At 49.7% G+C, this 25,830-nt stretch overlaps 9 protein-coding genes across 9 annotated transcripts; 4 read left to right on the forward strand and 5 right to left on the reverse strand.

Annotated features, from left to right (window-relative positions):
- Window positions 1-3: 3 nt before the first annotated feature.
- N7446_000460 (ABC transporter ATP-binding protein) lies at window positions 4-2,260 on the reverse strand (the record flags this gene model as incomplete). The annotated part of the gene is made up of 3 exons (XM_058509227.1): window positions 4-1,268; window positions 1,320-1,886; window positions 1,939-2,260. 3 exons carry the CDS (start codon window positions 2,258-2,260, stop codon window positions 4-6), a joined length of 2,154 nt encoding a protein of 717 aa, XP_058378206.1.
- A 944-nt stretch (window positions 2,261-3,204) lies between these two features.
- N7446_000461 (GNAT family N-acetyltransferase) lies at window positions 3,205-4,603 on the reverse strand (the record flags this gene model as incomplete). The annotated part of the gene is made up of 2 exons (XM_058509228.1): window positions 3,205-3,576; window positions 3,644-4,603. 2 exons carry the CDS (start codon window positions 4,601-4,603, stop codon window positions 3,205-3,207), a joined length of 1,332 nt encoding a protein of 443 aa, XP_058378207.1.
- Window positions 4,604-5,011: 408 nt separating this feature from the next.
- sidH (enoyl-CoA hydratase/isomerase family protein) lies at window positions 5,012-5,892 on the forward strand (the record flags this gene model as incomplete). The annotated part of the gene is made up of 2 exons (XM_058509229.1): window positions 5,012-5,240; window positions 5,303-5,892. 2 exons carry the CDS (start codon window positions 5,012-5,014, stop codon window positions 5,890-5,892), a joined length of 819 nt encoding a protein of 272 aa, XP_058378208.1.
- A 969-nt stretch (window positions 5,893-6,861) lies between these two features.
- Window positions 6,862-8,769, forward strand: N7446_000463 (uncharacterized protein; the record flags this gene model as incomplete). Its single annotated transcript, XM_058509230.1, has 4 exons — window positions 6,862-6,924; window positions 6,954-7,102; window positions 7,172-7,785; window positions 7,838-8,769. 4 exons carry the CDS (start codon window positions 6,862-6,864, stop codon window positions 8,767-8,769), a joined length of 1,758 nt encoding a protein of 585 aa, XP_058378209.1.
- A 6,850-nt stretch (window positions 8,770-15,619) lies between these two features.
- On the reverse strand, window positions 15,620-16,215 carry N7446_000464 (uncharacterized protein; the record flags this gene model as incomplete). The annotated part of the gene is made up of 2 exons (XM_058509231.1): window positions 15,620-16,096; window positions 16,159-16,215. 2 exons carry the CDS (start codon window positions 16,213-16,215, stop codon window positions 15,620-15,622), a joined length of 534 nt encoding a protein of 177 aa, XP_058378210.1.
- A 1,489-nt stretch (window positions 16,216-17,704) lies between these two features.
- Window positions 17,705-19,246, reverse strand: N7446_000465 (putative glycerol dehydrogenase). The gene is made up of 3 exons (XM_058509232.1): window positions 18,525-19,246; window positions 18,078-18,458; window positions 17,705-18,018 (listed from the first exon to the last, which is right to left on the reverse strand). The coding sequence occupies exons 1-3, from the start codon at window positions 18,883-18,885 to the stop codon at window positions 17,819-17,821; spliced, it is 942 nt and encodes a 313-aa protein (XP_058378211.1). The 5' UTR covers window positions 18,886-19,246; the 3' UTR covers window positions 17,705-17,818.
- Window positions 19,247-19,629: 383 nt separating this feature from the next.
- Window positions 19,630-20,601, forward strand: N7446_000466 (inositol oxygenase; the record flags this gene model as incomplete). Its single annotated transcript, XM_058509233.1, has 1 exon — window positions 19,630-20,601. One exon carries the CDS (start codon window positions 19,630-19,632, stop codon window positions 20,599-20,601), a length of 972 nt encoding a protein of 323 aa, XP_058378212.1.
- Window positions 20,602-21,446: 845 nt separating this feature from the next.
- Window positions 21,447-22,645, forward strand: N7446_000467 (uncharacterized protein; the record flags this gene model as incomplete). The annotated part of the gene is made up of 2 exons (XM_058509234.1): window positions 21,447-21,869; window positions 21,962-22,645. The coding sequence occupies 2 exons, from the start codon at window positions 21,447-21,449 to the stop codon at window positions 22,643-22,645; spliced, it is 1,107 nt and encodes a 368-aa protein (XP_058378213.1).
- Window positions 22,646-23,060: 415 nt separating this feature from the next.
- Window positions 23,061-24,657, reverse strand: N7446_000468 (flavin-containing monooxygenase; the record flags this gene model as incomplete). Its single annotated transcript, XM_058509235.1, has 2 exons — window positions 23,061-24,332; window positions 24,385-24,657. The coding sequence occupies 2 exons, from the start codon at window positions 24,655-24,657 to the stop codon at window positions 23,061-23,063; spliced, it is 1,545 nt and encodes a 514-aa protein (XP_058378214.1).
- Window positions 24,658-25,830: the final 1,173 nt, after the last annotated feature.

The following is a 25,830-nucleotide window of genomic DNA, read 5'->3' on the forward strand; positions in this document are numbered from 1 at the left end:
GGATCACAAGGAGATGGGGTCTAACAGCGGGTGCGTATCCTTTGCAAAGAGCCCACAGGCTCTTTTGGGAGTCTCGGGCTCATCCTCCTCATCCTCCGCTGATTCAGGGGCTGGCTGCTCAGTGGTAGAGACTTGAACCTCCTTGGCGGGTTCAGTGTCATTTGAAACACTGCCCTTCTCGTTGTCAACCTCTGTGATAGAGGTATCATCAGATTTGCTGACAGTTTCAACGCTGACAGTGGATTCAGTCTTGTTGGGGGCAGACCCGAGAGTCTGCAGCTTGACGAGATCAGAGTATGGACCATTCTGGGCCATCAATTCAGAGTGACTTCCCTCCTCAAGAATATCTCCCTTGTGCATGCAGACAATCTTGTCGGCACCGGTGATGGTAGACAAACGATGAGCGATGGTGATGACAGTTCGGCCAGTCGAAATGTTGTTGATAGCCCGCTGGATACGCTGTTCACTTCTAGAATCCAAAGCAGCAGTGGCTTCGTCCAGGATGAGAACTGCCGGATCCTTGACAAGAGCTCTGGCAAGAGAGACACGCTGCTTCTGGCCACCACTGATCAGACGTCCGCTGGAACCGACAAGAGTGGCATATCCGTATTGCAGGGCCTCAATGAAGCCATCTGCATCTGCGAGCTGAGCAGCCTTTCGGACCAACGCGACAATTTCGACGACTTCAGCACCCCGCTTCTCAGCAGCTGTGGTCAGGTCTGAGCCTTCCCTTATTTCGTTGGCGACATCCGAAAGGTCAGTACTGAGAAGGGTAGTCTTCAGGTGTGTGTGGGCCGGGTTGCTCGAGTTCATCAAACCGTGAGCAATATTCTCCAAAAGGGACCGATCAAGCAGAGAAGGTTCTTGCTGGACCAGACTGAGGAATCCTCTCAAATCGCGGGTGTTGAGATCGCGAAGGTTATGACCGTCGAAAGTGATCTCTCCCTCGGTAGCGTCGTATAACCGGTTAACCAGACCAGCGATGGTTGACTTTCCACTTCCGGAAAGACCAACAATGGCAGTGTGCTTCTTGGGAGCAATGGAGAGACTGATCTTGTTAAGAACAGTAATTTCAGGCCGAGAAGGATAGATGAATGAAACATCCTTGAACTCGAATCCGCCCTCGGCCTGCGAGAGACGAATGCCAGCATCACCAGATCCATCAATCAAAGGCTTGCGGTCAATGTCGTCACGCAGCTTCTGGTACGATGCCACAGCCTGAGTGAACAGATGAATGAATGGAGCAACTTGACTCAGGAGCAAAGTAGCTGAGGGTTTAGTCAGTATAAATTCCGTTGTAAGATTTCTGCCGAACTAACCTTCCACTAAGACAAAGATAACAGTGAAGATAGACCCAACAGTTTTACCCGCTGAGTCTGTGCCCAGTGACTCGGCAATCTGCTTACTTCCCTGCCAGAAGGCCAGACCGTTCGCACCATAGGCAATGAAGTATAGGAAACCAGCCTGAATACCAGTGGCAGCAGCCTTTTTCAAGCCCTCGGTTTCCGACTGCTTCAGAGCTTTGGAAAACTTCTGCTCCAGACGGCCGTTGGCACCGAACGCCTGCACCACAACAATGTTGGAAAGCGCCTCGGAAGCAATCGATGCGGCGGAAGCAGCGTAGTCGGACATGCGCCCGGTGTATTTCTCAATATAATGACTTCCAACAAAGGACATCAGGAAATAAGCCGGAACCAATGAAATGAGCATCGCAGCCAGAATATAATCCTTGATGAAGGCGACAATGTACGCCGTGACGAAGAAGGAGAAACTGGAGAGACAAATTCCAACCTTTTCGGCAGTACCGGAACGAATCGTCTGGATATCGGTGTTGAGACGAGAAGCGACCTCTCCAGCAGGCAAGTTGTCAAAAAGACGGTTCCTGTCTGAGCAAGTTCTGAAGATATCTTTCACGCAGTCTCTGCGCAAGGCGCGCACCAGTCATGGTCCAGCATAGCAGGTGCATATAAATCAAAACGAATTGCGCAATGGCGAGATACACGATCAACAAGATTTTACTGTTGATGTCGGATTGAGAGCTGGAGTCGGAGCTGGAGGACGCGGTTCCGTCGGATTGACTGCAAGTAACATCGTTGAAATCGTCGAGCAGTTGACCGAAGACAATGCCAATGATTGGAAATGGAACACCTGCTGCAATCGCGGACAATATACCAAGCAAAAGTGTCCCCAGCTCGGCTCGTGAGGGGTTGCCAGCCAGGAGAAGCTTGGGGTAACCAGAGAGTTGCCCGAAGAGCTTCATTGTGACTCGATTTGGGCGACGGCTTGCAACACCTGTATAATTGTCGGTTCGAGTGTTGAGGAAGCTAAGTTCTCCGAAGCAACAAATTTATTGCTTGGCTTGACAGAGTCTGGAAAAGTCGCATCCACCCGTTAGCGTCTTTCCATCCGGTAGAGCAATCTGGGACACACGAGCTCCAAAGAAATATGCCAAGTGAAAGGGAATCGAAGGGGTCCGGATGTTTAACATCCGGCTACTAAATTTCTTTCCTTTTTTTTCTTTCAGCCGACATCGGTTTAGATACTTCTGAAGAAATCCAGAAATCGAGAAATCCAGAAATTCAATGTTACAAGAGTTATCAGATCGTGGGGCTGACGTACCATGGGTCGCTCTCGGGCTGTACATACCAGTTCGTACGGATGCGTATTGACGTATTGTATGTTTATTTCGAGGTACCCATACATACTCAATTTATGTCGTATGATGTTTTAGAATGTGCCAATTGAATGAACCCAATGATCCACCGTGTCCTAATCCTTTCTACTCGAAGTGGGCAAGAACTCGTCACTGGAGAGATCTCTCATTTTGGGTTTCCCAGCACATAAATCTGCAAAAACCTCCACTCCTGTATGGCTATTTCCCTACATATTACGTGCAAAAGTCGAAGCGTCATTACATATAACTTACCTCGCCCGTGTGAGTGGGCCCTCGAGCTCCGTAAATTTACCGTGCAATCTAAGAAGATTCTTTTTAACTTATCTGATCAATCAGATCGGGACAACAGAACCAAAGTGGATTCTCTTATTACCGCAGAGAACTCCCTGGAAGAAAGCTGTGGATGGTCAAAGAGCTACACTATTACCCACTTGTCTTGGACGTGGAAAAGGGGGGAAAAAAGAAAATTCAAGTAAAAGTAAGGCCGTGAATTTTGTACATTAAAGATCAAACAAGAAGGTCAAGAATTATTACAGCTTGGCATTCCACGCGGCACGATCAGCGGACTCTAAAGGCCGTTCACGCCCATCCCAGAACAGCGGACACAACTGGAACCACTTCTCTCGGCTACAAATCGAGTGGACCGATCTCTTATGTCCGAGGTCGACGTACTTGCCGATGGTGAGGCCCTGGGAATTCTCGTATGACAGAATAATGCCACCGGTTGCCTTGGGCTCACCGACCACATTGGCTGTGCGTGGGTCGTCTAGGAAGCAGTAGTGGATGCAGCTGGAATACCAGGCATTCACGCGATGGGCGCCTCGGAAGCTCGCATCGCCGACGAGAGAGTGACGTCCGCGATCATAGTCTCCGGCGTCGTAGTGGGCGCCGTAGTGGTCCTCCTGTAAGTATATTGTAAGCATCATAAATGTTGAATGAGATCACGAGCAGTTTGGAATGTTAATATACCTTTGACCAGTACAACTCGTAGTAAGAGAAGCGGGAGTCGTTGAAGCGGCCAAATAAGCAGAGAACATGGGGATCAAAGTGCAGTTTGCGCAGATACTCAGTGTGCTGTTTGATGGTTCCAGTCTCGTTCCAGCCTGCTGCAACGCGTGGGTCGTTTTGCCATGTGTTGAAAAGCTTCACATGCTCCGCATCTTGCCAATCGACCACCTCGAGCGAGAAGTGCTCGTTGATCTCTGGTATATAGCGACTGTAGGCAATTGAGCCCGGATGAGGCTTGGGACGACGCGTCGGGTGACGAGTATATACCGGCTCCTCGGGGAACTTATTTGTGATTTGGTAGTTTTCCGGCATGACTGGATACTGATCGAGCGAGCTCCGCATAGGTCCATCTGTGCCATCTCCTACCACCCAGATGGGGCGAGGGCCCATTGGTGAAGCAGCGCCTTGCCAGAAGGCGCTTCGGAGAACCAACAGTTGGTCGAATTGGAGTGCCTTGTTCTCTCTGTCGCGAAGATTTTTGGGGTGTTGGATCGCCAGGCCGGTGGAAAGAAGCTCATTGCGAATCACGTCCTGCCCTGTGCCAGCCAAGTCAAGTCTGAAGTACTCGATTGTCGAGTGAGCGAGGTAGATAGCATGGATAACGTTCCAGATCTGGGCGAGAGAAGGCGCGCTCCCCGTCCATTGGAAAACGGTTTGCGGGCTGCGTCGCGCGCGACCCCAAGGTGTGTTATCTGAAATTGGAGGCTGTTCAGTCTTGGGAATGAATGCCAATTCGTGCCACGAGAGCTCATCTGAATGTAACGTTTCTGGCAACGATCGTCCCGCGGTGGGCTGCTCATCAAGTGTCAAGGAGTGCTTAGCCGGCGACGATCCAGCCGACTGCACCCGATATGAAGTCAAATATGGGTGTGGAAGCTTCACCAAAGGATATTGCTGGACAGCGGCGGAATTGGAGCCCATTGTCGCAGTCCTTGGGCAATTGATCCCAAGCTTGGCAGAAATTGGACAACTGGGAGTGAGAAAAATGTGGAAGGGAGCTAGATAGCAATAAGATTATATGTATGCAGGGTTCCTGAACAACCGAGGATGATCAAGAAAGGATATGGAAACCGAAGCCGAGCGTTTTTCCCTTGTCAGATCCAAAAGAAGTAATTTGGTTTCGGACGATCTAGGCAACACGATATATAATATATGGGGAATTGTTTCAATTTTTTTTATCTGTACCAGTCGTGGTACGCGGGTTCCGAGGTTCCGGGCTGTAAGCTCCCACCCAATGCGCTAAGTACAGTAGCCAATTTCACGTCCCAAGCATAAAAAGACATCGGTTAGCCTTAGTTGCATTGGTCTATACTCTCCACATTCTTCATCATGTCTTTACGATCAAGGCCATCAAACTACAAGAACTTTGATGTTTCATTCCCGCATGAACACGTTGTCCAGGTCACAATCAACCGACCAGACAAGTTAAATTGCATCGATAACGCTACAAGTCGGGCGATAGCAGATATCTGGGAGCTATTCGACAAGGATGAAACTCTATGGGTAGCTATCATCACAGGCAATGGCAGAGCCTTCTGTACCGGAGCCGACCTAGGAGGTGGATTCGCCGTTTTTCTGCTCTTATCACTCCAATTGACCAAACTAACTCAATACGCGCAGAATGGAACGCAATGAACAAGGCCGGAGTGGTAAATGACATGTCTGCACCCGGTCTCGCAGGGCTGCCTCGCAGGAGTGGCAAGAAGCCGATCATCGCTGCAGTTAATGGCATCTGTATGGGCGGAGGCTTCGAGATGATAGCCAATTGCGACCTCATTGTGGCTGCCTCCTCCGCTATCTTCTCTCTTCCGGAGGTCAAGCGAGGTATTGTGCCTGTGGCCGGCTGCTTGCCGCGATTGGCCCGCACCATCGGCCTTCAACGCACGATGGACCTCGTGCTTACCGGCAGGAATGTGAGCGCCACCACTCTCCACGAATGGGGCCTTGTCAGTCGAGTGGTAGACTCGCCTGTGGATGTTGTTCATGCGGCGCTTGACATTGCGGAAGTCATGTGTAAAAACAGCCCGGATGCGCTAATTGTTGGTCGCATGGGTGTTCGCATGAGCTGGGAAGCTGGCAGTGTGGAGGATACTGTCTCAAATCTGGCGGATGAGTGGTATCCTCGGCTAGTAGGTGGTCCCAACTTCGCCGAAGGAATCCAGGCATTTGTGGAGAAACGGTCTCCGGGCTGGCGTAACTCGAAGCTGTGAGAGTAAAAAAAAGAAAAAGAAGGAAAAAAAAACATATTTTAATTTAATCAGATTACCAATTATGGACTAGTATCGGAGGATTGAAGAGTGGGGGCGATTTATCTGATCCATGTGTATTTGGTATTCGGTATTTGGTATTCGGTATTTGGTATTTGGTAATTGGTATTGAGTATTTGATACCTGGTGTATTTGATACTTGCTATGTAGTTGTTGAGATGTCCTATGACACACTATTACTACCATACATCGACTTGAACCTTTTGAACGTGACTTCCGCTCCGACTCACTCATACTTGGGCATACCTGTTGAGGTCCCTGGTTCCCTCCATGGCACATCGATACACTAGATACTCGTATCGGGTGAACTCGCTCGGATCCCGAGTTAGGGCTCTAGTGTCGGGCTCTGTGTCCCAAACATGGTGGTTCAATTTCAGCACCGGGCTTGTTTGGTCATTTCTGGCTCTTGACGCGGTGGAAGAGAGAATCCCATTCGCCAATATATGCCAAGTCTTGCCAAGGCGGTCCACTGCTTAATTTCCTGAACAGGAAGACTCCACGAGCATCTCGAAGCTTGGTGGACGTACCCCCGGTTAGCATTGCCTTTCCTTGCTTGAAACCAAGAAATCATTGCATCTGATTAGATTTTGCCTTCGGATTGTCCGAATGTGGCCGAACGTGGCTGTCTAGGCCTTCTTTGGGCTGACCGAGGACTTGGCGCAATGGCCCGGAATTTTTTTTAATATCATGGCCCTCTAGCAAATGGCACGTTGAGACACTGCCAAGGCTTTACATTTTGGTTCAAATATCACCGCGTGGCGTGCATTGGTTTTCCACCAACTTGCCGACGAGGTGGATATCAAGCGCCGGATCTCATGCGCTAACAATAACAGGATCTCTATAAGGGCAGCGGATCCCTGGCTTTTTTGAGCTGTTTGAGTTCTTTCAAGGCTTTTTCTCGGCCATATCAACATGGGTTTCGCCAGGTTCCGATCTACCTTCCGGAGGTCTTCGACCCAGGAGATTGTCACCCCAGTGACTGTGAACGCAGACGAGGAAACCAGAGAGATCTTGCTACTGAGACTGTCGTTCCAGCCAATGCCAGTGATGGAAACCCGGAGGCTCCCACCGAAGACACCCAGCGTGGTGTTCGAGATGTCGAAGCCATCACTTTGAGCTGGTCGAAGACCATGCTGATTGCGGTCTTTGTCAAGTGAGTTTGAATATGAGAAATCAACGGCATCAGCAATCCGATCAGTGGACTAACAGGCTTTTTTAATAGCATCTGGTTCCTCTACTTCGTCAATGCAATGCAATCCTCGATTAATTACAGCTTGATGTCCTATGTCACCAGTGACTTCGAAAGCCACTCGCTGCTGAACGTCATTTACATTGTTGCAGACGCCATGACAGCCGCAGTGTACATCCCCACTGCCAAGGTCATGGACGTCTGGGGCCGTGCTGAAGGTTATCTGTGCATGACCGTTTTCGCGACTCTCGGTCTGATTATCATGGCTGCATGCCACAACCTTCCTACGTTCTGCGCCGCGTACGTCTTCTACAGCATCGGTTTTGGAGGCATGACATACTGTGTTGATGTGATCACGGCCGATATCTCTACGTTGAAGAACCGAGGTTTGGCGTTCGCCTTCACCTCCTCTCCATACATTATCACTGCCTTTGCCGGCCCGAAGGCAGCTGAAAGCTTCTATGAAAAGATCAGCTGGCGGTGGGGTTTTGGTTGCTTTGCCATCATCTTTCCCATCGTGGCTGCTCCTCTCTTCTTTATTTTAAAGATTAACCTCCGCAAGGCCAAGATTGGGGGTCTCTTGCACAATGAACCTACCGGCCGGACCGTGCTCCAGAGCATCTGGCATTATACCAAGGAGTTCGATGGTAGGTTTCTTTATACAAGCCTTGAAAGTTACAAAGAACTAATTTCGAATAGCCTTTGGTGTTATCGTCTTCTCGGTCGGCCTCACGGTCTTCCTTCTTCCATTCACCATCGCTGCTAGCGCTCCCAATGGCTGGGGCTCTGGCTATATTATTGCCATGATTGTAGTTGGATTTGTTATGCTTATTGTCTTCTTGGTTTGGGAAGTCGTCTTTGCACCTACTCCGATGTTCGACTTCAGTCTACTGACAGATCGGACTGTCATTGGCGCATGTTTGCTTGACGCGACATACCAACTCTCCTACTACTGCTGGAACAATTATTATACTTCCTTCTTGCAGGCGGTGAATGACCTTTCTATCTCCGAGGCCGGATACGTCAGCAACACTTTTGACGTTGTCTCCGGCGTTCTTCTACTCGGAGTCGGTTTCCTCATTCGCAGGACTGGCCGTTTCAAGTGGCTTCTCTACATTGCCGTTCCTCTCTACATCTTTGCTCAGGGTCTCATGATCTATTTCCGCCGCCCCAACCAGTCAGTCGGTTATCTTGTTATGTGTCAGATATTTATTTCTATTGGCGGATCCGTCTTCATTATTGTTGAGCAGCTCTCTATCTTGGCTGCTGTTGACCATCAGCACGTTGCTACTGTGCTTGCCCTGCTGAACGTTGTTGGCACTGTCGGTGATGCCGCTGGTTCCACTATCTGTGGTGCCATCTGGACCAACACCTTCTACAAAGCCTTGCAAACCAGGCTCCCGGATTCTGCTATGGACAACATCGATCTGATCTACGAGGACCTTTCCACCCAACTGAGCTACCCTGTCGGATCTGCTACCAGACTGGCAATCCAGTCCGCCTATGGTTATTCCCAGACAAGAATGCTTGCTGCTGGAACTGGTTTGATGGGTCTTTGCATTTTCTGGACCTTGATGATCAGAAACATTGACCTGAACAAGGTCAAGCAGACCAAGGGTGTTGTGTTCTAAGGTGCTAGAACTCGCCTTCAGGGATTCTCCTATGATAAGACGCGTGTTGATTGATTCTCTCCTCATTTCTCGCCAATTGTTTTAGTGGTTGTTTAAACATTGATCAACGGCCTGGAAGCTGTTATCAAACATACAGTTGTGCGTTTTATCATATTATTTAATGCTTTATATATGTATAACGATCTGAATGCAGAATGTTATAACCTTTCTCTACACAATTCTCCTTTCATCCAAAATTATTAAAAGGATAAAAAACTTCCTTCCTCAATTCTAGTAGCCACCATTGAGCCGCACTCAAAGCTTGCGTGGACATGCCTGTGTGACACGCCAGCTCAATCCTGCCCTGATAATGCCAAGTCCCTAAATCCTACGAGAACGCGACAGCCCTCCGCTCTGCAGTGTGCCAAGACTCGCACTCGTAGCCCACGCCGGAATTCCCCTGGCCTATAACCCGCTAGGAATAACTATTATCAATTGGCCCACAAAATAGTGAAATGGTACTACAATACTCCTCCCGTTAAGTTACACAAACGTACCAGTAGTACGTTATGTACAAAATCCAGATACAGTCTCCACGCACTAAACGGGACAAGTATGGACCTCAGTAGATACCTACCTTTGTAGGATACAAAGTCCCGTGTCTTTCAATTAAATCCACGTGTAAGCAGAACTCCGGCCTCCGACCAACTCCACTCCACAGGGGAACCAGGGACCAAAAGGATCAGATAACTTTTTTCTCCTGTTTGCGCATCTTCTCGTTTGCGCGGCATCCGAGACAATCGGCCTTTCTTTCGGGTCGAACTGCCTGCCTTGCCACGCGTGGTTGACAGGGCTGATCCACAGCTTATTTTTGTTAGTAAATGACCAAGCATATCGGCCAGCTTTGACCGGTAGTACAATTGCTCTGGAAAAGATTTGATTAGCATCGTATCTGCAAATTTCGCTAGATCATCTGATTAGATTGGGCTGGTACGAGTGTCCACCGTGGCGCTATTATCTGATCCGGTATCTTTCAAGTTCCGTGTCTCGGATTGCTTAAACTAATGTACGGGGTACTGTCGGCCCATTTGTCTCTACACTTCCCAGTTTGCTGTCTCGTCTATTTGATTGACGAGAATCTTTTCGGTTCGATTATTGCGTCATGCAGACTATATGCCAGGTTCTTAAAGAGCCTACTTCTGCTTAACAGAATAGACAAACATTGTTCCTGGTTATACTACATTAAGATGGTATCTAAGATATGGTGCTAGATATTGATGTGCAGATAATGATGCACATCTGTTGTGATTTCCCTTGAGGAACATGTTCTGCCATCATCGCCGTGGAATTCAGGGAAGATTTGCGTAATGAAAGTTCTACTCATGTGTGTCCGCTAATTATTTCCTGAACGTCGGAGCAATCCGAACCGAACCTTGTAGAAGCTGGGCAATGTTGTCCAGCTTTTTCCTAACGTTAACTTAACTTAACGTATTCGGTAAGCGAGCCGGCCATGTAAGCCAGCCGGCCACCTAGCGCGAAACGCGTCAATTAATTAGACCTTTCTTCTTCAACCACCCACCATGCCACCAATTCGTACTCGATCCTCTCGAAATTTAATCGAGCAAGAAGGCAGGCTCTTATTAGCTATTCAGGCTATTAAGAAACAAGAAATATCTTCTGTTCGTGAAGCAGCGCGCTGTTTTAACGTACCTCGTACAACTCTTCAAGACCGACTACGCGGCCACAAAACACGCACCGAAACTCGCGCTAACAGCCATAAACTAACAGCAATTGAAGAGGAATCGCTTCAAAAATGGATCATCTCTCTTGATGACCGTGGAGCAGCGCCTCGGCCATCTACTGTACGAGAAACTGCGAATCTTCTTCTCGCGGCGCGGGGAACTATACCAGTTCAAACAGTCGGCGAGAAATGGGTTTATAACTTCGTAAAAAGGCATCCCGACCTTTCAACCCGATTCTCGAGGCAATATAACTATGAGCGCGCAAAATGCGAAGACCCTAAAATCATTCGTGAATGGTTTTCTCTCGTCCAAAAAACGATCCTTTCGTACGGTATCGATTCCGACGATATCTATAACTTTGACGAGACCGGTTTTGCAATGGGCTTAATTGCGACCGCGAAGGTTATTACGAGAAAGGAATACTACGGTCGGCGAGCACTTTTACAGCCCGGAAATCGCGCGTGGGTGACTACAATTGAATGTATAAACGCGTCGGGGTGGGCGCTTCCTCCGTGCGTGATTTTTAAGGGCAAAGTCTTCGTCGAGTCTTGGTTCGACGGCCTTCCGGACGATTGGCGCCTCGAGGTTAGTCCGAACGGGTGGACTTCCGATGAAATTGGACTTCGGTGGCTCGAAAAGCTCTTTATTCCGTCTACTTCTTCGCGTACGAAGGGGAAGTATAGACTTTTAATACTCGACGGCCACGGGAGTCATTTAACCCCGAAATTCGACGAAATTTGCGGAAAAAACGATATCATCCCAATTTGTATGCCTCCGCATTCGTCTCACCTTTTACAGCCTCTCGATATCGGCTGTTTTGCGGTGTTAAAACGGTCTTACGGTCGGCTTATCGAATCGAAAACGCGTGCTAGAATCAACTACGTCGATAAATTAGACTTCCTCGAAGAATACCCTCTCGCCCGAATCGAGGCATTTAAACCAGAGACTATTAAGAATAGCTTCGCCGCCGCCGGTTTAGTGCCTTACGACCCCGATCGAGTGATCTCGAAGCTTAATATATGCCTTCGAACCCCGACCCCCCTCCGAGCCGAGGGAGCGAATCGAGCCGTAATTTCACCCCAAAAACACCTTTTACCGAGAAACAACTACGTCGGCAAGCTTCTTTAATTAAAGCTTTACTTCGTACAAGATCGCGAAGTCCACCGAGCCCGTCAGATCGCGCTTTAAATCAGCTTATCAAAGGCTGCCAGCTTGCAATGCATAACGCTATCTTACTAGCGAAGGAAAATAAGGAATTACGGGCCGAAAACGAGAAAAAAAAGAGAAAACGGACTCGGTCTACTAGGCAGATATCTCGAGAACAAGGCCTATCAGTTTCAGAGGCTCTCGAGCTTATTCAGGTGGAAGAACCAGTAATTGAAGCGCCAATACCCCGTCAGCCAAGACCGCTTCCGGCACCTTTACAGCCGCGTACGAGGGCCTTACCGAAGTGTGGAGCATGTGGAATTGAGGGTCATAAGAGAAATGCCTGTCCTAATAGACCTCGATTTTAGCTTATTGAATTTAATGGCGTTTTGGTTGAAATAAATGCATTTAAAATTAATAGATCGGGTTGGGTGGCCGGTTGGCTTACATGGCCGGCTCGCTTACCGAATACGTTACAGAGTCGGGCATTTGGCAGCCTGAGGCTTAAGGCGTATGAGTCTGTCATGTACGCCCACACGCCAAGTCACGTGGCCATGTGTAAGTCACGTGCGCATCGAGCCCTGAAAACAATACCTCCCCAGGTGAACGACTGAGCCGTTTCCACACCCGCCACGGCCGTTATATGAAGGTTATGGCACTTAGAAATAATACATGAGTTTGGATCCTGCCTTTATTGGATATAATGTAGCTTTTTTTAAACTCAGTCGGGCCTCTAAGGAGCTTTCTACGGCAAATAGAAAATGGAAGGATAGTCAAGGCAGGAAGTAAATCCCAAGTATTAACATCCGGGTAAGCGCCGGCGAGGTCCTTATGCTTCAAATGAACAAAAAACTTCTCCAGGATCTCTTGAGTCTCCACCAATTCCAATCGTCCTTTTTCTTCCCACCTCCTCTTCTTCCAACCTCTCGCCATTTTTACATTCACCCATCACACCGTCTGTGTATCCTGTCGTCATCTACTCATCAGGTCTGCCTGGTGAATCTATTCATTGATTTCTTTGTTCCCCTGTCTCTGCGTGAGTATGCCGTCATTCATCCGAAGAAAATGCAGCCCAGAGACACTGACCTTGATGCGGCCCATCTCTAGGTGAAGTACTATCACTCCTCGTTAGCCATCCCCCGTTGCCCATCGCACGAGGATTGTCCAGCCTGCAACATTTGAAAGACCCTTTCTCATGAGCTTGACAAGCTGATCGAGATCGGGAATTCACAAAACATCTCACCTTCTTTGTCCATCAGAGAAAAGGGTGCATACCCTCTTCTACATCGGCTTCAGGGCCGGGTTGGTCTGACCATTCATTGAGGTAAGTAACTTCAAGTCCAGGGACGTTAGGGATAGGATCAAGGCTAATCTCGTTCCTATCCATTAAGCCCGAAACCCGAAACCCGAAACCCTAAGACATACATTTCATCCAATCTCTTTTGGTACATACAAGTTACTTGAGATGTCTCTAGCGGATGTTTGCCAATCTTCGGCGGAAGAGCAAGGTGACCATGAGGTGCCCAACGTTCTTAGTGCGGACCCAGCCTCAGACGTTGTTGAGCTTGGTCCTCGAGAAGTTACCTCTGCTGTTGCCAGCCACCGCCAGCTCCCCCAATACACCACAATAATCGACACGGCTAGGAACAGCGAGTGCCACCTGACGCAGCAAGACGATGTTTGCACTTGCCCTGGGTGTCGACGCGCTTTAACCCTACCCACCAACATTCATCCTCCCCCCACCCACGCTCCTCTGCCTCTTGAGACTCCTTTGCCTTCTGAGACTCTTTTGCCACTTGAGACCCCTCTGCCTCTTGAGACTCGCCTCTCTATCGACACTCCTCTTCTCGCCCACACTCCGCTGTCTATCCACAACCCTCTGTCTACCTATACTCCTCTGGCTCTTGATACTTCTCGATCTGTTGGGACCCCTCTGCCTCTTGAGACTCCTGTGCCTTCTGAGTCCCTTTTGCCACTTGAGACCCCTCTGTCTCTTGATACTAAACCGCCCCCTTACAACACATCTTCCGAAACCGATGAGTTCTTCTGCAACGCAGAGCATCACATCAGCAGAGTCAGCCACAGCCAGACTTCTGCCATCCAGGCGCTTGAGAGGCCCATCCAAGCCTCATCCCAGCGTCTGATCAGCTCCCCCTTTACTGCACTGGTCGAGACTTCATCTCAGCCACTACCTGTGCTGGCGAGAAACTTTTCATCCCACCTCACCGCAAGCTTTTCCTCGCAGCCTTTGACTGCCCCACCTGGATACGCATTTTCTGATCCTTTGGCCCCTGCCGAACTGTCTTTCTCTTACCGTTTTGTCTCATCAACCGAAACCTCTACTGTGCTTGATCTGATTCCAGCCAAAAACAATCAACCTCCTAGCAGAACCGCAGTTGACCCCAAACTCGGACTTACGAATCTTGCAAAACTGCAGGTAGCGCTGCATATGAGGTTCATAAGGACACTTACGAAGACTGTTTTTATGCCAGCCGACCTGTCCGCAATCAGGATGCCTGACTCCGAATCCGACCAATTCGACATGTATTACTCTTTAGTCGAGCAAATCGTGGCTCTCGAAATCGAGATTGGTTTACCTGACGCAACCCCCCTCTCTGGAAATCAACAATCTGTGACCAAATTGCCTGCACTTCCCCGCCTCAATTTCTATCTCAAACAGTTGGCTGAGCCAACGATTGGCGATGTTCCCTTTGCCTGCGACTTCCATAAAGGCCCCCACCCCGATCTAATCACCGAGGACACTCTGTACCATCTGGAAAAATACCGTCTCTGGCTCAAGAACGCCAAGGATGGTTTGAATTTCAGGATAAAGGGTTTACGCGACGACTTGACAGAACAATTCAAGAAGGCACGAGACGATGTAAGTTATAATCTACCTGGCCCTATTTAAGACTTTTGTGCTAACTTGAGGAGCCAAACGACGACGCTGTCTCCGATTGCAGCTCCGAAATCATCGAAAGCCTCCTCGCCAAATATGACAATGGCGAAGCGATCACAGCAAATCTCCCAAGCAGCGAGCTTGTGCATTTACCTCAAAAGAAGAAGAAGCGAAACAAGGGTATTCGCAAGCGGAAGGGCGCGAACAAGGGAAACCAGCAAAATACCGCTGGTCCAGAGACCTCCTTGGCTGCTGCTGTGACGATAGAATCCCAGGACAACGGTGCTCAGAAGGAAGAGCAGCCGCACGATACCACGACTCTGGGTACTCAACAGCAGTCCCAGTCAGAGCCTGATGCAGCATCTCCTCGCGACCTTGCTACTGAGAAGTCCCCTGATGCGTCCTTGACTGCGGAGCCCAAAGAGAAGGCCCCGAAGAAAAAGAAGAAGAAGAAGGGCGGCAAGAAGCACCAGAGACGCGGCCAGACGGATGATTTGGTGTCCCCAGGCGTCCAAGAATCACCTCAATTGCAGCCAGGCACAGCTGCGGCAGCCGAAGCTGTTTCTCAAGAGCCTTCGATGCAAGCTACCCAAAGCATGGACACCATTGAGACACCTCAGGTCCTGCTGGACTCGGATTCTTCGACCGAGACAATTTGTCAGGAGCCTTCGCTGCAGGACACCGAGGTTGACGAAGCTCCTGCGGCACCCAAGCGAGCCCGTACTCGCAAGTACAACAAGAGGGGCAAGAAGGGCAAGGCCAAGCCTTCTAAGGAGCAAGGTGGCCGGCGCATTACTCTAGGGTCAGATGCTCTCCATTCATCTGAACCGGAGACTGATCCAATTGCTGCCGGCACCGAGCATCTGAGCAAGGCAGCGTCGGATGCCGCAATGGCCGAAGTCATTGAAGAAGAGAGTGTGCCATCCATCTCAGAGACACCAATCTCCGAGTCGGACCTCGAGGAGGCCGTCGCAATGCCGATGCCTGACAATTCCCAGGGAGCGATCCCTGGTCCCCTATCTCTTTCTGGCGAGACCAGCGTCCGCCATGACCAACATTTAGGGTTTGCCGGCCGTGCAATCAGCTACGCCGAGGCGCTAGCTACGCCTGTTAGCTCCGACACCAGGGCCATGGCCCCAGGCTCATCTGAGCCATCCACGGCTGCTGACACCCTCTCCCAAGAGGTCCCCGTCGACACCTCCACCCCCTCTTTCGTTGGCTGGTCCACCCAGCGGAAGAGAATCCGCCATAGCAAGTTGCACGAGAAGGTGCGTCGCGCGAAGCAGAGCCAGAAGAAGAAAGATGGCAAGCTCGAACGCGCGTCGGAGTCCTCGGTTTCCACCGGCAACGTCGAAAAGACGACCGGCGCCGAGGACCCGACCCCTTCTCCTCCAACTTCTCCAATCCCCACTCCTCCCCCCAACTCGCGGCCTTGTCCACCGTCGAGTCTGGCGACGCAAACCTCGATGAGACAACAGACGCCCGGGGAATTGAAGGCGAGACCGCACCCTGGTCTCCCTTCATGAACCCGTGGGCCCGGCCGGACACCGCGGCCGGCCGTCTGCCTGATGCCCAGTACCACCGGTCTGGGTGTCAGATTGTCTCGTCAGGGGGAGCGGTCACCCGGGAGGGGCGCCTGACCGAGCCTGAAGGCTCGTGTCGCGCCCGGGGATTCAGCATGTGCGGTTTCTACCGTGAATGCTGCTACCACCGGCAACGGGATCTGTGCGGTTGCCCGCCACGCAGATCCTGTTGCTGCCTTCATCACGCAGGAGACTGCTGTCACTGCCTTGGCCCAGAGGAGGCCTCGGCCGAGCTCTTGAGTGAGCACCCTGACGGGGTACTCACTCGCCCCTGGGTCCCCCGTCAGGGGTCCCCGGGCAGTGACACTGTCCCCTCGCGTCCAAGGGCGCTTACTGGCTAAATTAGCTGGTAGGTGGTGGTAGGGAGGTGCTGTGGTGGTGGGAGTGGAGGCCGATGGGGCCTCTTTTTTTAATTCAGTACCTTTTTGTCTGTGTGTGCTGTCAGTCCCCGGTCACCCCCCGCTTGACTCCCATCTGAGTGGTGAGGTGACTGGGGACTGACTTGATGTATGATTAGAACCCCCAAAAAAAATCAACAAAAAATTTACAAAAAAAACTGACTCCAATGTAAAGCCTAAATGTAGGGAAGTTGAAGCAATTATGACAGTATAGTTGACGGGAAGAAGCCTCATTGAAATAAGAGGTTATACTTACCAAACCAACCGACAAACGAAGGCTGTAAACTGCTATTGATTGCGTCTACATAATACCAAGTTGTATACTGACGTATTGGAAAAGCTTGTCTGTAAAACCAAGAAAGGAGATCATACCTCCAAAGTTAAACCAAACACCGGGAGTTGGTATGAAAGGCATTTGTAACATGAAAGAAAATTGAACGACATGACAACAAACCGACTCACATAAAAGCAAGGTTTAGTAACAAGAAGACATATAGATTGATCAGCGTAATACTGTAGAAAATAGTTGACGAACCGTTACCAAGCGACTATGTGCGCGAATTGCAAGAACCCATACTTAAAAGAGAAAATGTTATAACATTTTTTGGACGACGTCCAAGTCGATTGTAGGTACCCGCACCAGCGAATTATTAGGGCGCCGAACCTCAACAATAACGAACCCCGAATAGCCCCGAAACCCTAGGAGCACCCGCACTCAGAGTTCACACCGCTCTAGGTAAACACGGCCCCGGGGAGTATTTCTGCCAATGTCGATCTGGTCCCCGGGGGTAGTTACCCCGGATGTTCTTCCTATTACCGTTGTTCTTATTGGACTACACAGGGGTACACGTGGCTGGCCTTCTTGACCATGCATGTTGATAACATCTTATTAAGTTTATAGTCGAATACTCGGGCTCGATTACTCGATTATTGGTTGCTTGACTCACTAGCCTCGAGCTCAAGACTCTATTACGCATGAACGATTGATACTCTCCTTTCGTATTTCTTTCCTTCCTTAGCTTTGACGTCTTTTCGGGATTGAATTCCTGTCTCGAAGTTTCTCCCCTCATAGGCTTTGCCTTGCTCCAGACACAGCATCTGTTCCAACCTATCGGACATAGCTTCAAGTCAACCAGAGAGCAACATGCTACATACATCTAAATCTACAATTTAATACAAAAAGCAAGCGTGATATTCATGAAATCATAAATTTTCCTGGTATCTATAGCAACGAAAACAAATACACCGATCTACGCTCTCTATGTACGAAGGCTCTATCGACCAGTCTATACAAAGACCCAATTACTGCTTATCGGGGAACCCAAAGTTAACACCGAAAGGAGGGAAGACAAAGCGCTGGAACTTGTTCTCGGCCTTGAGCTGGTCGCTGTACTTCTGGATAGTAGCCAGATCCTCGGCGTCCAGCTTGATCAGGTCGGCGCGGTTGGCCTCGATGCGGGCTGGGGTGACGGACTTGGCCAGGACGGAGGAGCCGCGGGCGACTGTAACATTGTTAGTTTTGATCCTTGAGGATTCCTTATGGTATAGATTGATCACTTACTGTGCCAGCTGAGGAGAACAGTAGCAGGGGTAACACCACGCTTGTTGGCAACGGAGACGATGGGCTCGGCAGTGAACAGAGGGCTGCCAGTGCTGCCGAGAGGGCTGTAAGCAGTGATGTGGATACCCTTCTGCTTGCAGAAGTCCACGATCTCCTGCTGAGGCAGCGAGGGGTGGTTCTCGATCTGGTTGGCAGCGGGGATAATGGTGGCCTGGGGCAGGAGCTCCTCCAGGTACTGGACACTGTAGTTGGAGACACCAATGGCCTTGACCTTGCCGGTACCGACGAGCTTCTCCATGCTCTTCCAGGTGGTGACGTGCGAGTGGGAGTGGTCAATGTCCCGCGATCCATCGGGAAGCTTGGGGAAGATGTTGTGGTTGCCTGTGCAGGGATTTGTTTAGTTCGTTTGATCAATACTGTACGTTCAGATATCTCGTCTTAACTCACCCTTGGGGTTCATGGCCAGGGGCCAGTGCATCAGGTAGAGGTCGACGTAATCGAGTCCGAGATCAGTCAGACTCTGCTGCAGACCCTCCTCGACGCGGGCGTGGAACGAGCACCACAGCTTGGTAGTGACGAACAGGTCCTCGCGCTTGACGATACCGGAGTCGATGGCTTCCTTAATGCCCTGGCCGACCTCATTCTCATTGCCGTAGCAAAGGGCAGCGTCAATGTGACGGTATCCGACCTTAATAGCATGGGCGACAGCGCGTGCAACTTCGCCGGGCTGGGACTGCCATGTTCCCAGGCCGAGGGCGGGGATCTCCGCGCCGGTGTTGAGCTTGAAACGAGTATCGCAGGCAGCCATTGTGAAAGATTTGTAGAAAGAAGAATATTTACAGAAGAAGAATTACAAGTTCCGATAGAAAGTAAATGAAGGTCTCGTTACAAAGACACCCCGAGTTCCCCCACGCGGGGTGAACTGCCCCGCGTCAGGGGTTTTTCCATCAATCACCGAGTTTCAGTGTGAATTCTCTGGAAGTCTCTGGAATTCGGGTTCTCATACAGACGTAAAGATGTTTTCTTTGTCGGTAACCCACTCGGCTCTCCAATTTCCAACAAGTTAACTTAACCTGAGGAAGTATACTCCCAGACGAGATGACTCAGCACGGAAACTGGCTTCCTCGATGGCCTCAAATTCCTCGACTTGTCTCCGCTTGACATCAGCGCCCACTTTTTTGGCTCAACTTGCTGGTGGCGGCCAATAAGAACACGCGATGAACAGCCCAAGTCAGATCTTCATCGGCGCGGAAGCCAGAATCCGTGATGTTTCACTGCACACTCGTTTAGGGCACATCATGGGTTTTTCTGGGGAAGGTTTTCGGCGCACAACGTCGAAGATCGGAAATCTAGACGCGATATCCAAACGAGGCATCTTTCCCCGTATATACCCTTTGATTCCTATATATACGCCTATCATCCGGGGGTAAATTATCTACTTCCCAACTCTTCAAGCCATTTGGATTGACAATCATTGCAATCTCATTTGACAAAGACTGCACATCAACATCGTTCAAAAGAAGCATATCAGCTTCTTCACACACCCTTCACAATGGCACCAGTCGCCGTTTCACCTCAGGCCACCCCCATCTTCAACAAGCGGGATGGCCAGGCCCTTGAGGACCTCTCCGATGCCATCGACGAGGTCAACGTCCTCAAGGACATGAAGAAGCGCGAAGCCGAGAAGAAGATTGCCGAAGAGAAGGGCCTGTACGAAGAGTCCGAGTTCGACAAGGAGAAGGACAAGACCAACTTCCGCCAGTACGAGGACGCCTGCGATCGCGTCAAGAACTTCTACCTGGAGCAGCACACCAAGCAGACAGTGGCCTACAACCTGCGAGCCCGCCACGCCTTCCACAGCAAAGTCCGCGCAGAGATGACCGTCTGGGAAGCCATGGAGAAGCTCAACACCCTGATCGACGAGTCAGACCCCGACACCAGCCTCTCCCAGATCGAGCACCTCCTCCAATCTGCCGAGGCCATCCGCCGCGACGGCAAGCCACGCTGGATGCAGCTGACCGGTCTGATCCACGATCTGGGCAAGCTCCTCTTCTTCTTCGACGCCGATGGCCAGTGGGATGTCGTCGGCGACACCTTCCCCGTTGGCTGCGGCTTCGACGAGAAGATCATCTACGGCCGCGAGTCATTCCGCGGAAACGAGGACTTCAAGCACCCCATCTACGACACCAAGTTCGGTATCTACACTCCCGGCTGTGGTCTGGACAAGGTCATGATCTCTTGGGGTCACGATGAGTACCTCTATCACATCGCCAAGGAGCAGTCTACCCTCCCCGACGAGGCGCTTGCTATGATCCGTTATCACTCTTTCTACCCCTGGCACAACGCCGGCGCATACCACGAGCTGATGAATGACCATGACCGTGATATGCTCCGTGCTGTTAAGGCTTTCAACCCTTATGACTTGTACAGCAAGAGTGATGGTATTCCCAGTGTTGAGGAGCTGAAGCCTTACTATATGGAGCTCATTGACGAGTACTTCCCCACTAAGGTTCTCAAGTGGTAGATTCCGAGGCCAGGGCTTCATGCATATTTGTTCCACCCCTTTGTTTTCTGAGATTCCCCTTTTTACCTTTTGGTATACACTATCATGACACGAAATAAGCGTTGGTTTTTAGAAATTATATTTTGTCATTCTTTTCAGGCAACATTTTCATTGTAAAGGATCAGACTTTGTAAATTTAGTCTCTCATCCAAAGTATGCACGGTGTATTTCACGCTCTCATCAACCCAACTCCTTTCGGTTCTCTTTTTGGTTATAACACATCGACACCCATAAGTCTATATTGTGATTATCTCACTAACCCTCTTAACATTATATCGCAATCGATCCTATTGTTTAGACTAATCAGCCACCAAGCTGAGAGTCACATCAATAAATCACCGACATAACTTAGCTTCTAATTTTGATGACGTCATTTGATGGCCATCTCAAGCTTGACACAAGGAACTAGAATTATTGGACTTCACAGGTTGCTCTTTACACGAATGGCAGAAAATCAAGAATGCATTATATGACGTCCAATATCTTAAAAGCTGTCCAAGTATTATGAATTGATTTCATGGCCACGGTCAACGCTCCGATCTAGGCGGCGTCACCAAGGAAGCATATAACTTGGAAACCACGTCACCGAGACAAATGAACCCCACAGTCCCAGTTCACGAACTGTTTCTGTCATAATCTGGACTGGTTTTACAGCTCGAGGCTTCTTCCTATTTGAAGTCATGCTCCCGCCGCTCAAGGGCCAGAGCCCCAAAGTGATTCCTACATTTTAACTTGACCTGTCGACGATTATTGCACACCACAATAGACCTTTCCCATTTTCACTTCGTATTTCGAATATTCTCAACATGCTCGGACGAACTTCAGGGCCTGCGGCACGGTCCGCCAGACAGCAACTCCAATCCAAAGCTCGTTTCATCAACTCTCGCTTCCAGTCCACCGCGTCCACTGCAGCTTCTACTGGTAGTAATCCCGCTTTGATCGGTGGTGTTGCCGGTGGAGCCGTCGCCTTCGTTATGGGATACACCTGGTACCATTACTCCGGAGCCAAGACGCTCGTGAACACCAGCAAGCAGACTCAAGCATACCTCGACCAGGCAAAGCAAACTATCTCTCAGAAGGCACCCGAGCCCAATGAGGCATTCCGCTGGTTGAGGGGCACGACCAAAAGCTACGCAGTCTTGATCCCTGGCGCGCGCGGCTATGTCGACACCGTATTTGACGACCTCGAGAAGATAAAAAACGATCACGGAAAGGAATTTGACGAAGTGGTCAAGAATGCATATACGGAGCTGAGTGATCTCGCGAAGAAGGAGGGGGGTTAAACATGGACTCGGCGTCGCGGGCTTTGAGTGTACTACAGAAACATGCAAAGCAGTTATTCGATCTTGCTGGCGACGCCGCGGAGAATGTCCTCAACGACCATCCTCAGCTTAAGGAGAAGGTTGGTGGTAGTTTTGATCAGCTCAAGGAGATGGGTGACGCTTATGGGCCCCAAGCGAAGGAGGAGGTGAACAAGACCTGGCAACAAATCTCCGGCATTCTTCAGCGCGGCGCGAGTGTCGATTCGGCTGAAGATATCAAGAAATTGATCCAAGAGAAGAAGACCAAGCTCGAAAAGCTAGGGGATGAGGCATGGCAGAAGGGTTTCGAGGAGTCTCGGCAATACCTTGATAAGAGCCCCAAGCTCAAGCAAATAGTTGAAGACAATGCCGATACTCTAAAGAAGGGCAATTTACAAGATCTATGGGACCTTGTCAAGGAGAGCGCTTCTTCGGGGAAGACGGAGGATGTGGAGAAGTACATCAAGGACAAGGTTGGTCAAGCGAAGAAAAGCAGCTTGGGCGACCTGGACTGGCAAAAGATGGTACCTGGTGGATCCAGCGTCATCCCTCAGTTACAGTCATTACAGTCCATTGCGCAAAAGAGAGGCAGCGAGGCAGAAGAGGTCCTCAAACAGACTGTTGAAGAAATTCAGGATGTGTTGAAGAAGCGGAAGGAACAGGTGGAGAAGATTGCCGAGGAAGGAAAAGAAGATAGCAAATGAGGGATTGTATGTACCTAGGACATACATATCGTTACTCGGAACCTCCGCTAATATACATTTGAGAAAGTTGTGAATAGTGGCATTCTTAGACTGGTAGTCGATTTATGTAGCAGAGCTAATAGGCATTTTCCGCTCTATTGGCACGATGTTCGAGTTTGCTTACAGGTGAGAACTATAGACCAGGAGGAAACAAGGCCATCCTATATAACAGTAGGTCAGCCTTAAGAGGCAAATCCAAAAATAATACATCCTGTTTGGAGTGACACCCTTTATCTCTGACACGCCAGGCGGTTATCTTACAGGCTGGTAAAAGGCCCGAATTTCTTGCAACCAGGTTGAGGAAAAGTACACGTATATACACTTAAGACTAGTGAGAGATATTCGCAGGGAGTGTATTACATATCGCAGTCATTTCTCAATGATGTTGCTTCTCCAGCTTCTTGCGAAAAGCCCCTTCTTCTCTAACAACCTCCAATGGAAGCGTTCGCCCCACGCCGAATAGGATGAAAAGCGCCCACTTCCAGCGGAACGGATTGACCAAAACAAGGAACACAAACCAGTATAGCAACTCCGTGTATGTAAAGAAATCGAAAGCTCCTGGCGGTGCTCCCTGCTTCATCCAGCGCGTGAAGTTGATCCAGGTCTTCATCCGGCCCTCTGTAGGCTGTGTGAGCGGATCAGTCAAGAACATGAGTAAGAACCGCGTATAAACTCCGATATGGATATTTCCAACTGTTCCGATAGCGTTGACGTAGGTACTGTTGTTGGCGCAGATGCTGAGGTGTTTAGGCGGGAAGACTTGGAGATACCAGTCAGGAGGGGAGTAATCCTCCTCAAAGGCATCGTTGGGAAGGAACGACAGTGAAGGTCGTTTGAAGCCAGTAGCCATAATAATGATATCGCCCGGAACGACCTTTTCGCGACCAGATCCTCCCTTGGGTACCTCTTTTGACCGGTGGTTGAAAAGAATACCGTCTTCTTTGACTGACAAGATATCCCCGCGTAGCCAACGTGCTTTACCCTCGCGAATGAGGTTGAAGAGATCAGAATTTGCCATAGGTGTAGTGGTGAAGAGGCCGCTCTCAGGTGCAATGTCCTGTAGGTCACGATAGAAGAATTTGTGAAGAAGCCACTCAGGCACCCATGCAAGAGATGTCTCTTCTCCCCAGATATTGCAGGCCAGCAAGGACTGTACTAGGATATTCCGTGGAATAACCCATTTATCTGATCGCGAAAGAACATCAATCTCGGAGGCCCCAGAGTGGACTGCGAATTCCAATGCTTCAATAGCGCTAGCACCACCTCCAATGATGAGAGCTCTCTTCCCTTTGATGTCTTTACCGTCGAGATCGGATGAGTGGCAAATAGTACCTTTGAATTGATTTTGATCAGGCAAGGAGGGTATCTTGGGATCTCCACAAACGCCAACGGCTGTGATAACGCCGTCAAAGCTCCCGTATTTCTCAGGGTGGTCATTGATAACCCACTTGCCAGACGACTTTGCCTTCTTAATGGACGTGACTGGTGTTCCAAATTCAGTATGCTCCTCTAAGCTGTACCGTTTCCACAGCTCGACGATCTGGTCGCGGATTTCTTGCTGCGTGGGATATGCATGTTTGTATCGCACGGTTGGGTGGAACCGATACATGATGCTGTGGATCTGCAACGCGGATGTGGAGTTGACGCGCTGTTTGACCATAAGCGACAGATTGACAAATATGGCGGTCTTCTTAACTTACACTCCAAATACCTCCTAGTCCATTCTCTTTCCCGCGTGCCTCGAATATTTGTACCTCGAAGCCATGGCTAACGCAATGCGCCGCTGATGAGACACCCGTCAAGCCAGCACCGATGATAGCGATCCTCTTCTTTGGCAGGCCTTTGTCAAAAGTCTTCGGGAACCTTGAGGGACCGAAGACCCACGCAATCAGATTTTGAAAGATGACATAGAATGTCGAGAAAAGATAAAGCAATGGGTTTGTGATGAACAGAGTCAACAGTGACTTGGCCATTTTCTGGAAGGCTTGGCAAAAAATGGAGCCTAAGACTGTAGAAACATTTAGGAGATAGTAAAAACGGAGAAGAAATATATAGCTATATAGCTATGGGTAGCAAGGATTCAAAAAATGACGTTTTGATCAGAGACAAGTTATGTGAATCACATCTTATCTTATGACGTCAAAGGTAAGTACAGGATCCCACGGCCCCAAATACAATAAACAATGAGCTTGAATCGGCATAGCCAATGTAGGCAGTCGTATTCCATGAGTTGTGAATTGCTGGAATGATGCGACCTCCAATTGATACAGTTTATCTGTAAAAAGGCTATACAGTTTGATATCGAAATCGGCTTAATAGACACACTCTTCGTCAGTTTCCTAGTCCCACCGCCAAGGCCTTAGCGCAGATCCGTCATTGAGCGGGCTGCCAAAGTCACTCTCAACCCCGCCCTCTGTCAATGAATTCCTCGCAAAGCTGTCTCGGCATGTCTTCATGCCAAGGCGGGTAGCGCTGCCTGCGCTCGTCAGGCATCGATGTATCCCATTTCGCATAGGCGGCTATTCGCAGTCGACCCTGGTCATCTTTGATTCGGTATCCACAACTTTCAAATATCGTTGGAAGGGTTTGTTGCTGATGTCGCTGATATCGGCGTCTTCCAGCCATTTGCGAACACTCGGGGTATCGGGAAAGACTCTTCGTATCTAGGGATCCGTAAACGCTGCGAACCAGAGGTTCGTAATGTCGGAGGTATCCTCAATGGTCAAGGGCTCTACTTTTAGTGTACTGGAATTAGGCATTGTGGGGAAAGTAATAATAAGCATGATGGCTCTGTGGTAGAAAACGGATGCTCAAAGTTGGATTATAATGAGGTTGATTGAACAGCCAGCCCATAGCCACTATTTACGGAGATTACACATGCACTTAGAATAATATGTAGTCACCCCCTGCACAGGACCCGCTTACACTGCCCAGGATGGCGTGGCCTAGTTGCCCTTAACTCCATTTCGCCAGCCATTTGAGAGGTGATGTATGACCCGCTTTCTATCATTTTACTAATAAAAGGTACTATTTAGGGAGGTAGTATCGGTGCCATGTTGTGCGTATCATTCTAGCAATTCTTGAGATAGTAGAGCCGCAGAGGATAGATGTCAGGGCAAGGGGCTCCGACGGGAATGGAGGTGACG

The sequence above is a fragment of the Penicillium canescens genome (assembly GCF_028828765.1).
Source record: "Penicillium canescens strain IBT 15451 chromosome Unknown utg000001l_segment0_segment0, whole genome shotgun sequence".
Lineage (NCBI taxonomy): Eukaryota > Fungi > Ascomycota > Eurotiomycetes > Eurotiales > Aspergillaceae > Penicillium > Penicillium canescens.

Bases quoted from the DNA above. Each gene is read 5' to 3' on its own strand.
- N7446_000465 (XM_058509232.1), bottom strand. From the start codon at position 18,885: ATGGCTGCCTGCGATACTCGTTTCAAGCTCAACACCGGCGCGGAGATC. The intron at 18,459-18,524 runs GTGAGTTAAGAC...ATCCCTGCACAG, and splicing joins CCTGGCCATGAACCCCAAGG to GCAACCACAACATCTTCCCC. The intron at 18,019-18,077 runs GTAAGTGATCAA...ACAATGTTACAG, and splicing joins TGTTCTCCTCAGCTGGCACA to TCGCCCGCGGCTCCTCCGTC.